At 48.8% G+C, this 12,004-nt stretch overlaps 1 protein-coding gene across 11 annotated transcripts in view; it reads right to left on the bottom strand.

Moving 5' to 3' along the window:
- The window catches only part of apbb2a (amyloid beta (A4) precursor protein-binding, family B, member 2a), a 28,435-nt gene extending 16,502 nt beyond the window's left edge, over positions 1–11,933 (bottom strand). Inside the window, exons 1-8 of one of the 11 annotated variants that reach the window (XM_040172511.2) lie at positions 11,499–11,933; positions 7,544–8,877; positions 6,689–6,897; positions 6,342–6,491; positions 5,759–5,844; positions 5,576–5,636; positions 3,834–3,980; positions 3,381–3,508 (exon numbers count right to left, since the gene is read on the bottom strand). In XM_040172511.2, coding sequence (XP_040028445.2) covers positions 3,381–3,508; positions 3,834–3,980; positions 5,576–5,636; positions 5,759–5,844; positions 6,342–6,491; positions 6,689–6,897; positions 7,544–8,846 — 2,084 coding nt within the window. In that variant the 5' untranslated portion in view covers positions 8,847–8,877; positions 11,499–11,933. The other 10 variants (XM_078102161.1, XM_040172514.2, XM_078102164.1 and 7 more) reach the window with 10 other exon arrangements.
- Between the last annotated feature and the right edge of the window lie 71 nt (positions 11,934–12,004).

Below are 12,004 nucleotides of genomic sequence, written 5' to 3'. Positions count from 1 at the left end.
TTCCCATCCCCTAACCCTCTCCCTCTCCCTCTCCCTCTCCTCCTCCTCTTCCTCTTCCCTGTGCTACACCTCTTCTCTCCAAATCTTCCTCTTCTATCGGCTTCCTTTGCTTGACTCGCCCGGTCTGACAAACCCTCCTGCGATGTCCTGCCGCGTCCTGCTCTGTGCAAGCAGGGGAGCGTGCATTGGCTCTCCCCCCTCACTGGCTCTCCCCCCTCACTGGCTCTCCATCACTCCGTTTGCACCCCACTCTCTCTCTCTCTCTCTCTCGAAAGCACAAACACTTTTTTTTTAATCCTCTCTCCCTATTTGTCTACAATGTCTTCTCCTCCTCTTTGGTTGCTTCAATTTTTTCCCTCCCTCGTCTCACCGAAGCGTTGAAAAAAAAAAAAAGGAGAGAAGACACCGTTAAAGTGCAACGATGGGAACAAACCAAAGAGGCAGAAAGAAGTCGAGGCAAAGCGCCGCCGATGGCACAACAGGGAGGCAGAAAGAGCGCTGGAGACAAAGAGTGGAAATAGCGCAGGAGCATCACAGATAGAAAAAAAGGGGATGAAGAAGAGGGGGGGCAACACAGACACACCCGCTCACTCCCCCGTCCCACACACACACACACACACACACACACACACAGTGTGAGTGCTCCGGATATAGACCTATGACTTCATCAGTTCAAGCCCATGCGACGTCACACACTTGTGCATTCTAACGTGTGTGTACACACACACACACACACACACACACACCGGTGTGCACTGGTGCCAGACTCGCTCAGTTCTCCTGATTTAGCCTCATGACTTCATCCAGGCACTACCCCCCCCCCCCCCCCCCCCCCACCGTTCCCCTCCCTGTCCCCGCTTAAGAGTGAGGGAGACTCATTCATATTGAATCAAGCTGAAGGGGAGAGAGAACATTGAGGACAAGACACAGCGAGTTCCTCAGACAGATGCGTTGAGAAGGACGCAGGACGTGGAGGGAGAGACGGATGGATGTGTGTGGACACCCGTGTGTGGACAAGCAGACATCTATCTCACACGTTATCTCGCTCCATGTATTAATATGCTGCTACAAAAGAAAGAGAAGAAGAAAAAAAACCTTCTCAGCAGATAGATGAATACATTTGCTCCCGTTTGGGGGGGTTACTGGTTCACGATGAGATTTATGCTCCGGTTCGCCCCCCAAAGGTGTTGGATGACGTTCAGGTCAGTGAGGTCAAGTTCTTCCAACCCAGAACTTTTTAGTGGAACGACAGATTGACTGCTTCTACAGTCCCGTCTCACCAGCACCGCCCCTTTGCACCATAAAGTAACCAACACATTAAACCATTTTTTAAATCCATCATGACGCTACTATATATACAAGCGACTATAGAAAAAAACAAACATTTTAAATAATGTAGGATGAAAAAAAAAAGAAAAGAGAGAATAAGCTTCTCATTTTTCAGTCACTGCTTATAATGAGCTGAGTGGCTAAAGGCCAAACCCACCTACACATCAGGAGCAGGTGGAGCATATCAATAATATAATGATCGCCTCCTAATACATGGAGCTGAACTTTCTGAACGAGCACATTTGCAGGTCAGTCTAGCAGCATTCCACCACACGGGTCAATACACACACACACACACACACACACACACACACACACACACACACACACACACACACACACACACACACACACACACACACACACACAGGGTTAATAAATGCTCATTTTCTCCTTTGATAAACAACACACTGAAAATGGAGATGAGCACATACTGCATGCGCCTTTAGTTCATACATTGTTCTTTTGCACTGTGCTAATGCAAAGTTATTCAATGGTTAAAGCTGTATCAATGTGTTAAATCATAGGTACTGGTTTAACTCGTGCATTCTCTGTCACACACTGTTGTTGAAAATATTATTGCTTTGTTAAAATGTTGGATCTGCCCTAAACATGAAAAACAGCTCCACGCACTAATGGTGTGTCCCCAGTTGTGCTTTACCAGCTTCTCTGGATGCACACACTTTGGGTATAGCGCACTCTAGTGGCAGGACAAAGCTATTCCGACCTCCAAACACACACGCACACACACACACACACACACTAGTGAAAGTGAAGAAAATGCATGGTGTTCTCACAATGTGAAACCAGCCAGGGTGGATTTGAATACGTTAAAAACCACGAGCCTGAAACCAAACTAGAGGAGCGCGGACTGCAGATGGTTAAGCGCTGGCGAGAACGAGAGAAAGGGAGGAAAGTGAGCGAGGAGGATGAGAGGGAGAGCTGCAGCCCGGGCCGACCCGCCTGTCTTCCCTCCGCTACACGCTTTATCCATTACCACCGAGAGAGACACACACTCAAAGTTTCTTAATCCTCTGAGACAGAAGTGGATGGAAGGACCCTCTCCCTTTATCTTTACCCCTCTTTATGTGTCACACACACACACACACACGCACACTCTGATGTAGGGTCGGTTTTGAGGGAAGGAGAGAGGAGGAGTGTGAGGGTGCATCCCCTTGAGTGTGAGAGAGACGATGGAGGCACTTAAAAAGACAAGAAGGAAGACATGAGAGAGGGAGAGAGAGGCTGGCCGAGAGGAAAAAGGTAATAAGATTCTGCAAATACCGGAGCGTGAAATGAGATCAAGCCTTAAACTCGCAGAAAAACTCATCCACTTTAGACCGCAAAACCTCCACCACCTCTCATTTTCATGGTCATTTGAAGACACACGACCAAAGTGAATCCAAGTCTCTTGGCGGCTCGACATTGCTATTGAGATAAGATTTCCCCCAGATGTGTACACTGGTGTCAAGATGTTTCGTATGTTATGCTCATATGGATATATCTACATATGCAAATACACCTCCATGTCTCATACGTATTAAACCCATGCATATTAGAGCAGCACTAATCGTTCCAGCCGTGGACAGGCTTTGTGTGAGTGTTTGCTAGTGCAAACCCTCAGGGGCCCATATCAATGTGGGCGCCGCTCGCCCCCCCTTCCCATTAGCAGCTATATGCAAGCCTCAGCACACTGCAGCTCAGCAGTGAAGGGCTGCAGCCGTGGTTCATTGCTAAACGGCTGAGGGTCGGTCTGGAGCGGATGCTCGGAGCAATGAGCATAATTATGGAGTTTTGAATGCAGTTTGTGCGAGTTTTCATTAAATAATAATGAGGCGGATTCCACTGATGATTAGTTAAAACTCCAGAATCAGCAGGAATCCACCACACACGCATTTTAAAAGGGTTTCATGCGCGCACGCTGATGTGCATGTACACGATTTAGGTGCTTTTGTGCGTTCTTCTCTGAGTGCACGTGAGTCACCTGCAACGGTGAAAAACAGTCGTATCAACTGCGAAAAAGGACAAAGACGTTCTTGAAGTCCACCCACCTGTCGTGGTCTCGGCCGACGCCCCACACACGGATGCTGCTGATTGGCTGAGAGTGGAGCAGGCTTCCATCGTCCGGGTCAACCAGAGTCAACATGCGGTCTTGAAGCACAAGCAGCATCCCTTTACCCTGTGAAACCACCAGAGGAGATCAACTCACTGGGATTCATTGTTTTTTTTTTGGGGGGGGGGGGACTTCTTCTTCTCCCTGTTTGAAGCCCTCAGGCCTTTAAAATTACACAAAGTGTACATTTTATTTTGAAATCCTTTAGGTTGCTTACCGTCAGGGGGCAAAACCCAACTTAAAAAAATATTTTCTTACATATTTGTATTTTCCAATAAACCATTAAACATTCTGCTGACGCATCAACGTTTCAAATGAGAGTGTTGAAAGTGGACACGCGCCCCTGTAGACCCGCGCTGAGACCGTCCGTCTCTGCTGCTCACGCACTGACCTCCCCCCAGACGCCGGCGGAGTCGCGTATGTCCCTCCGGCAGTAGGACAGCTGTCTGATGCAGTGGTGGACGGCCAAGCTGCTCCTCCCCTCACACAGGTCCTGTTCAGCCATCTCCACCCAGCCCAGAGATCGCACTGGGAATGACTGCAAGGATCACAACACACACACACACACACACATTTGATGATTCAGTTTGGCTGTTCATACAACAACAAAATAATTGGTCAGAATCTTATAACAGAGCGACGTTGCTCTAATAAAATATTATTGGTAAGACGATTAGAGCAAGAAGGTCCTGGGTTCGATTCCACCCAGTGGCCTTTCTGTGTGGAGTCTGCATGTTCTCCCCGTGTCTGCGTGGGTTCTCTCCGGGTTCTCCGGCTTCCTCCCACAGTCCAAAGACATGCTCTGGGGATCAGGTTGATTGGGGACTTTAAATTGCCCGTAGATGTGTGAATGTGAGTGTGCATGGTTGTGTGTCTCTGTGTAGCCCTGCGATTGGCTGGCGACCAATCCAGGGTGTACCCTGTCTATCGCCCGAAGTTGGCTGGGATGGACTCCAGCCCCCCCGCGACCCTGTGTGCAGGATAAGCGGTTTGACAATGGATGGATGGATGGATGGAAGACGATTAGATTAGTTGTAAAAAAAAAAAGGCTGGATTTAGGTGCTAATCCAAAGCACAATCCAATAGATGATAAACATAAATAATGTACAGATGACAAACCTTTTTTTTCTCAAGAAAAACGGTGTGTTTGCACAATTAGGCGAAGTAATACAGTTCAAAGCTGAAGCGAGATGTCACTGAAAATAAACAGTTTGGGTAATTTCATCTTTATTATTATCCACCAGACAAGTTTGGCTAATATGTTGGTTTGTTTTTGCCCTGTACGACTACTTTACAGTGAACACTTTCAAAGATATATGGGATTCATTTGGAAAGGAGATTGTCATCAGAATAGAAACATAACAGAAATATGGTCCAAGTCAAAGTTAAAACCAACACGCAGGAACTCAAAAAACATTCCTCTTTAAGTTTAAGATTTTCTTACAAAGGTAGAATACAGCATGTAACGACAGCCACACACACACACACACACACACACACACACACACACACACACACACACACACACACACACACACACACACACACACACACACACACACACACACACACACACACACACACACACACACACACACACACACACACACACACACACACACACACACACACACACACACACACACACACACACGGCTGAAAACAAATTCCCCATAGTTCAGTTCACTGAGTCACCACTAGGTGGCACTGCTACAAAGACAAAGAGAGGACAGGGTGTCAGTCAGCAGGCTGGTGACTTCCTTCTTCAGCATAGAGGCTTTGCTGAAAGTCAGTGACTTCATGACCGAGGATCATGTGCTCCTTAAATTGTACAGTTACCACATTTATTTATATGTGGAATACTATGTTACCAAGAACTAATAGTGTTTGAATGCATATTTGAACCCTGCCGTCGAGAGGATTTTTGGCTTTTGTAATAGTGATTTAGTCCAACGCAGTCGCTGCACACACCGTGTGTCCTTAAGCAAAACAAATCATCATTAAATCAATATTAATAAATACATCTGCAAACTGTAACACCGTCTAGCCACGAGCTATGGACCATCCTAACGTTGTTATTTCAAACCCCAGTGTTGACTCTGTTGTGATTTGTTGTTGTTGTTGTGATCGTACCATTGCCTCTGGGTGGGAGGAGGAATTGTTGAGGTCCACTGTCTCTAGCTGGGCCGAGGCGCTGCAGGGAAACAAAAGACATGACAAATAGCCTGAGTGTATTTACTCAAATAATACATGACATTACATTCATCTGGAAATGACACGTAGGTCTAAACTGTAGAGTATGTTAATGTGTATTACCTGAGCTTAAGTGAGGCATAGCGGAGGGTAGCACCTTCAAACGCCTTGAGACTGGGATCCGGGTACACTGGATAGTCCTTCGGCTCCTGAAGCAAAGCACACGGACAGTCGGTGGTGGACACGATATCGGTATCACCAACTTATCTGATCTGGTTTTCATATATCTGAAGATGTCAATACTAATTTGAACTTATTATGAGAGATGTCCATGTTGTGATGTTCACCTCAGACGAGGCCTGGAGGGTGATCAACGTGTGCTCATTCAAAGCTAACAAACAAAGTGATGAGAGACAGCGCCGCATAACTAAAGTGAGTATAACTAAAATGAAGCTGCACAGACACCATATCTGCCATTCTCTGTATAGCAGAGGGACAATATGTCGCCATATAAAACCCTATAACTCTTTATGTTTATAATTGAGATTGGACAACCTATAGAGGCAGCTGTTTAAAATGTGTGTTTCACATTCCCGTTCAGGCCAATATTAATCAATTAATATCCCAAAAATACATTTTAACTTTCACAGAGAGCGACACGATTCCAACAAGTGAATACCCAAATAAATGCGACTCTGTGACTCACGGTGGCTGTGCCGGTGCTGGTGTTGAGATCCGCAAAAGAAAAGGTGACATCATCTAAGACGGTGGACGAGGAGGGGGAGGGGGAGGGGGAGGAACCAGAGGGCGAGGGGACCGGCTCCACCGAGCTGTCAGATATCAGACTGCTGGGGCGCTGTGTGTGATGGAGAGAGGCAGCACGAGAGACGTTTATCCATTCATCCATACATTTAGCTTTGTAAAACAGTGCGTAATCGCTCTGAACATTAAGTACATTGGTGTGAAACACGATCCCGGTGTGTGTGTTCTGTTGCGCGTTAAAAGTGAAATGAAATGAGTGCTCAGAGTTGTTACTCCCGGGGCTCCTCTCACCTCGTTGGGAGGGTTCAGGGAGTCACGCGCTCCCTGCTGTGTGTCGTGCTCGGTGTCTGGGCCCTTGCTGGGGGAGGTGTGTTCGTCGCCCGAGGCAACAGGTCGGTGGTACTGTGTGGTGCCAGTGGGGATGTGCCAGAAATAGATCTCTGATGAATCGGAGATCTCCCTCCAGCCCGGGGGCAGGTTCCCCTCACCCCACACGTCTGCTGATGGATGACAGAGGCACACAAAGACATATTGCATACGAGTACGTCACACAAACATCAACATATGCGTGCTTGCGCACAGGAAGGCTATGCAATAACACATGATCATGACGCACCACAAAAGGCTGTTCACACACACAGGGATGGACGGGTACATTTCACCGATGATCAGCATGTCTCTACTCTAGTTTCTGTTGTCATAGCAACTTGGGCCCATCCCCTGTAGTTGGACCCAGTGAGCAACAGCATCTCTCCTTTTCTGCCTCTGCTAGTTCTTTTTATACCTTCTTATATCTCTCTCCATCCCGTCATGATCTCAAACTATTGCCTTCATCCTCCTTTTTGTCATCCTTTTAAATCCTCTTTTACTAAAAAATAACAGCTTTGTTTTTATTCTCTCCCTTTTCACACCCTGCTATCTGCATTACCTATATCCTTCTATCCATCCTAGTCCCTCCCTGCACCATAAGGGGGATCCCTTGGGCCTCGTAGGTCCTGCATTGTTGACTGGTTTGGCCATGAAGAGGCTGATGGTAAATTCCGTGATGAAGGTTGGAGGTCGAAGGACGGAAAAAATAATTCGGACTGAAAGGGCCGCGCGATAGGGGCATTAGTAAAATAGGAATGGAAAGACAAACATACACACATGTCAAACCTGTCTCTCTTGGAGTCTGAGGGGACGGTGTCTCCTGGGACAGCGTGGTCCAGCTGGAGTCTTCCTCCTCTGACGGAGTTTCAGGAGTCAGATCCATCCTTAAGCCCACCCTAGGGAGCCCGGTGTCATGTCCAGCATCCGGCACGGTGGGGGGAGCCCGGTTCCTGGTGGGGGTGTACCTTTCCGCAGTGCGGGCCAGTTTGGGAGAAGAAGGCGGGAACTGTTGCAGGAACTGGTTCTCGTTGTTGGGGTGCAGCTCGACCTTGATAACCCGGGGCTGGGAGCTCCGGGGGGGTTTTGCAGGACTGCGTGGACTTGGCTGGACCTGGGCACAGAGCTCCTCTCGGATCTGGGCTGGAGGAGGGTTCTGGAGTCGGTTGTGGTTGTCTGGGACCCACTCTGGGCTGTTGGTGGAAGAGGAAGAAGTGGGTGAAAGGGGAGCTTCCAACACTACTGGTAGCAGGGGCTGCCTTAGTTTATGCGTGGGGTCAACGTCCTCCTCTTCCTTCTCCTCCTCTTCCTTCTCGTCCTCCTCTTCCTCCGCCACCGGCTGCACCTCTTCCTTCTCTTCCTGGCAGGTCTGCTTGCTGATGGGCTTCTCCTCCTTTTGGCTCTCCCTCTCCTTAGCAGGGCTGGCCTGCTCTTTCTCTGGAGATGGCTGCTGCTTCTTCTCCTCCTCCTCGTCCTCTTTGTTTCCCAAACTCAGGTCCAAATCCCAGCCCTTCCCTGGATGCTCGAAGAAGCTCTTGGTCCTTCTGCGGAACGGGGGCAGCTGCGAGTTGTCTTTTCCTAATTCGAGCCAGTCAGAACTGGGATTATTGATGAGATCGGTGTGAATTTTGCCCTCTGTGTTGGCCCGGCTCAGCTCCTGCTGCTGACTCTCAGCTCGTCTCTGCATGTTAGCGCCATTCTTGGCCAGTTTGGGGTTGGTTGTGTTAAACAGCGAGGAGGATGACGAGGATGAGTAGAGGGCGGAGCTGGAGGAGGACTTGGTCGGTAGACCCCTCCCTCTGGTCGCAGGTTGGTTTTTGGAGGACATAGCCAAGTTGTCACTTATCCCCATGGCGCTCCGCACGCTGGTCATGGCGTACCTCTGACGGCTCTTTGGCAAAGTGGCCGAACTTCCGCTTTCCATGGACTCCTTGATGACGTCTCGCCCGAGCAACTGGTTGTATGAGGATCGAAGGCTAAGCGAGGTGGGAGGAGTCGCAGAGGTGCCGCTGCGGTTGGCCAGCCCCACGTTCGACGGGGAGGAGCCAGAGCGGGAAAGAGGAGGAGTTTGTACCGACATCATGGCTGAAGGGAAATACACTGTCGGGATAGAGCTGATGAGAGAGGAGACACGCCGTCAGAAGACATGTTACAGTGTATAATAAAATAAAACCCAACTGGTTTTGAGGTCAATGCCATATTTGATATGAGATATTTAAAAATGAATCACATGTTAACACACAAACACGTCACGTTATGGATTTTCATTTGATTATGAAGATTGAGAAGGAAGTATTGCTCATTTTCCCTAAAGCAGACAGAGTGAGAACAACACTCCTTCCTGATGGTGCGAGCTCTTTGTATGGCTTCTCATCTCTCGGTGGTCGGTCACTGGGTTAGTTCATTTTTAAAAGCATTGTTCTCTGGCCTCTCAGCTTAGAACTTGTACTAAACTGTAATGCTACAAATAATTTAACACACAAGTAATGTCTGGGTGCGTTCCCCGTGTGTGTCTTTGACCAGCACAGGGGGGGTGACATCATCGAGTCGAGATGTTCGGTGCGGTGTCGCTCATTTGCATTTCTCTATCCGCTCTTGGAAACCACGAGCAGATAGAAACATCTTCCTCTTTGCTCTCAGGCTGCAGCTCAGCCCGTCTGAGCAGCCTTCATTTATAGAGCTGATTATTTTCCAGCCTTACACCCCGTTTCACTTAAGGTGTCACTGTTGAAGCGTTTCAAAAACACTGCATCAAAGACGTGAAGCTGGGTCGCATTTGCATGATGTTATGCGGAGTGAGTCAGACCATCGATGCATTCATTCAGGACTCACACAGCTGAGCAGTGAGCCCGTCCGCGGGGAGGCTAACCCGCTAACCGTGTCTCTCTCCTCTCTGGGTGGATCAGCCCTGTGATGCTGAACAATGACAGATGGATAGCAACAAAGACAGTAGCAGAGTCAGCGGGATTTCAAGACACAGCACATGTATGGCTTGCTTTACCGCCACGTCAGTCTTTGAATGATCCAACTGGTTCTTAACTGTGAGAAGATGGTTAACGGCTGAACACAGACACAGAAAAACACCACCGCAGCGCCTTTTGACGAGAAACCTGGAAAATACCAACACAGCTGATTTTAAAGCATGACAAGATCTTGGGAAAGGACAGAGGCAGGATTTTGGAAAGCGCAGAATCTGTGGATACTGCACTCTTTTCATGCGGGGCCCCTATGCCCCCCCCCCTCTCCCCGGGCGGTTTGTCCCTCTGTCACCTAACAAGACAAGCAAAACAACCAGTTTGTGCTGAACCTTCACGCTCACACGCCGGGCCTGCGGTCAGACGCACAGACGGCGTCAACAGGTGCAATCTACCTCCGTCGAGTCCAGCAGCCTCGTCACATGATTCGTAGGTGACTAAGTCAAGTGGTGCACATTGTCTCCAGGCTCAAATTCACCTCCTGAAATGTTGTCCTTTAAACCTTTCAAAAGAGAATGTAAAAAAAAAGGCATTCACACCAAACTAAATGACACAGCAGCTGGATGGTTTCCACCAGGAAGCTACAAACTGAGCCCTGAGCCGACGGAGATGAAAATCATAGCAGATGTGTTGCATGACTCACAGGACAAATAAAAAATCCTGACACGACCCCCCCCCCCCCACCCACCAAAAGACACAGAGTGATGAGCATGCCGCATTCTTTCCGCTCTTTTTGTATACATCAGTTGCAGACAAACTGAACCATCTTTTAATTTCTCTACGGCCATGCAGGTCTTCATGGGGTACAGAGCAGAGCAAGGAGAGAGGATGCGAGGGAGGATGGGGGGGTGGATGAGGGAGGGAGGAAGGTTATTAGAGAGGAGAATGACACTGCAGTTTGCAGGACAGTGGGGCCACAGTCAACACACGGTGTTGTTCTCAATACATCTGTTGTGGTCTCCAACAGCTGAGGTCATTCATGAGATGAAAAAAGATTTAAGCAGCTGGTCCCAGCAGCAAACTTTACATCGTACTGATAAAGAATAATAAAGTCATTATTCATTCTGCTGCTCCTCCATACGTTCACTCTGCTTGCAAATATATGCCAAGAAACAGAAGACAGAAATTACAGGGATATCGTGTGACAATAATAATAATACAACTTCTCGACAGACAAAATACAATGTCATCTCTATGTTTTTGGATTAACCTTCGTAAATGTTTTTACGTTCATTCGGCATGTAGGCAAATTTACAGAGAAGACTGTTTTTAGGCCTGAAGGTCACATTACAGGGAAAGATCAACTTCTAGTTCATTCAATGCATTGGATATTCATCATCGGGTAATATCTCCCGACAGACATGGCAGCCCGCCGCTATAACTCACTCCCTGTAAGAGGAGGCCTCCTCTCCCAACTCCGGACTGCTCCCTCTGCTTCACAACGGAAACGCAACAGATGAAAGCACAATCTGGAGACAAAATGAACTCGAAAAGTCGATGATGATGTCATGCGTGGACTATCTTGCCCCCCCCCCCCTCTTTTCTTGCTTCCGTCTCATTAAACTCCCTCACAGCGTTAGATCCTCTTTAAATCCACCCCAGCGATCAGGATGCAAAGGTGGACTTCCCATTTTTTGGGCGGAATCAAAGCTGTCGATTTATGAAGAGACGCAATAACATCACCGGCATCGAGCACCATCACCCCGCCGCACTGGGAGGGGAACGCGTCCCACCGAGAGCATCTATTTACATCCACTCACCGCTTCAGTCAGCCTGCGGGCTTCCGCTCCCACGACGAGACGCACACGGACACACGCACGCAGCAGTGAGCAAGTCCGAGATCGACAGCGGCTTTTATGTGCCACTCCGCCCCGTAGCTGCAGCCGGCCGTCCTTTATCGGATCACATCATCTGCCCTCCCCAGCGCGGCTCGGTGGTTCGCTGGCGGCCGCGCTCAGCGTTCTCTCTGCGCCAGAAGGAGCCCGGAGCGGCGCGGCGCTGTGGAGCGCGCAGCGGCCAATCACCGGCGCGGACGCAGGACGCACGGCGCGCGCACGGGGACGCAACCGTAATAAATCTTCCGGCCTTCTTACTTTGCAAGTCGGGTAATGAAATCACACATCATCGGAGGGCGTCACGTGGTGCTGCGAAGAGCCGCGCTGCGCCGATGACTCGATGTTGTGCGAAGATTTACTTTGTTCCTTAATTGTGTGCAGTGAAGTTATTGCAATGAGGACACGCCCACACTATGGCATCTACGTCTAGT

Source organism: Gasterosteus aculeatus, chromosome 4 (genome assembly GCF_964276395.1).
Source record: "Gasterosteus aculeatus chromosome 4, fGasAcu3.hap1.1, whole genome shotgun sequence".
In the NCBI taxonomy this organism is placed as follows: Eukaryota; Metazoa; Chordata; class Actinopteri; order Perciformes; family Gasterosteidae; genus Gasterosteus; species Gasterosteus aculeatus.
The sequence above is the reverse complement of the archived record's forward strand: the minus strand, read 5'-3'. Positions and strand labels throughout refer to the sequence as shown.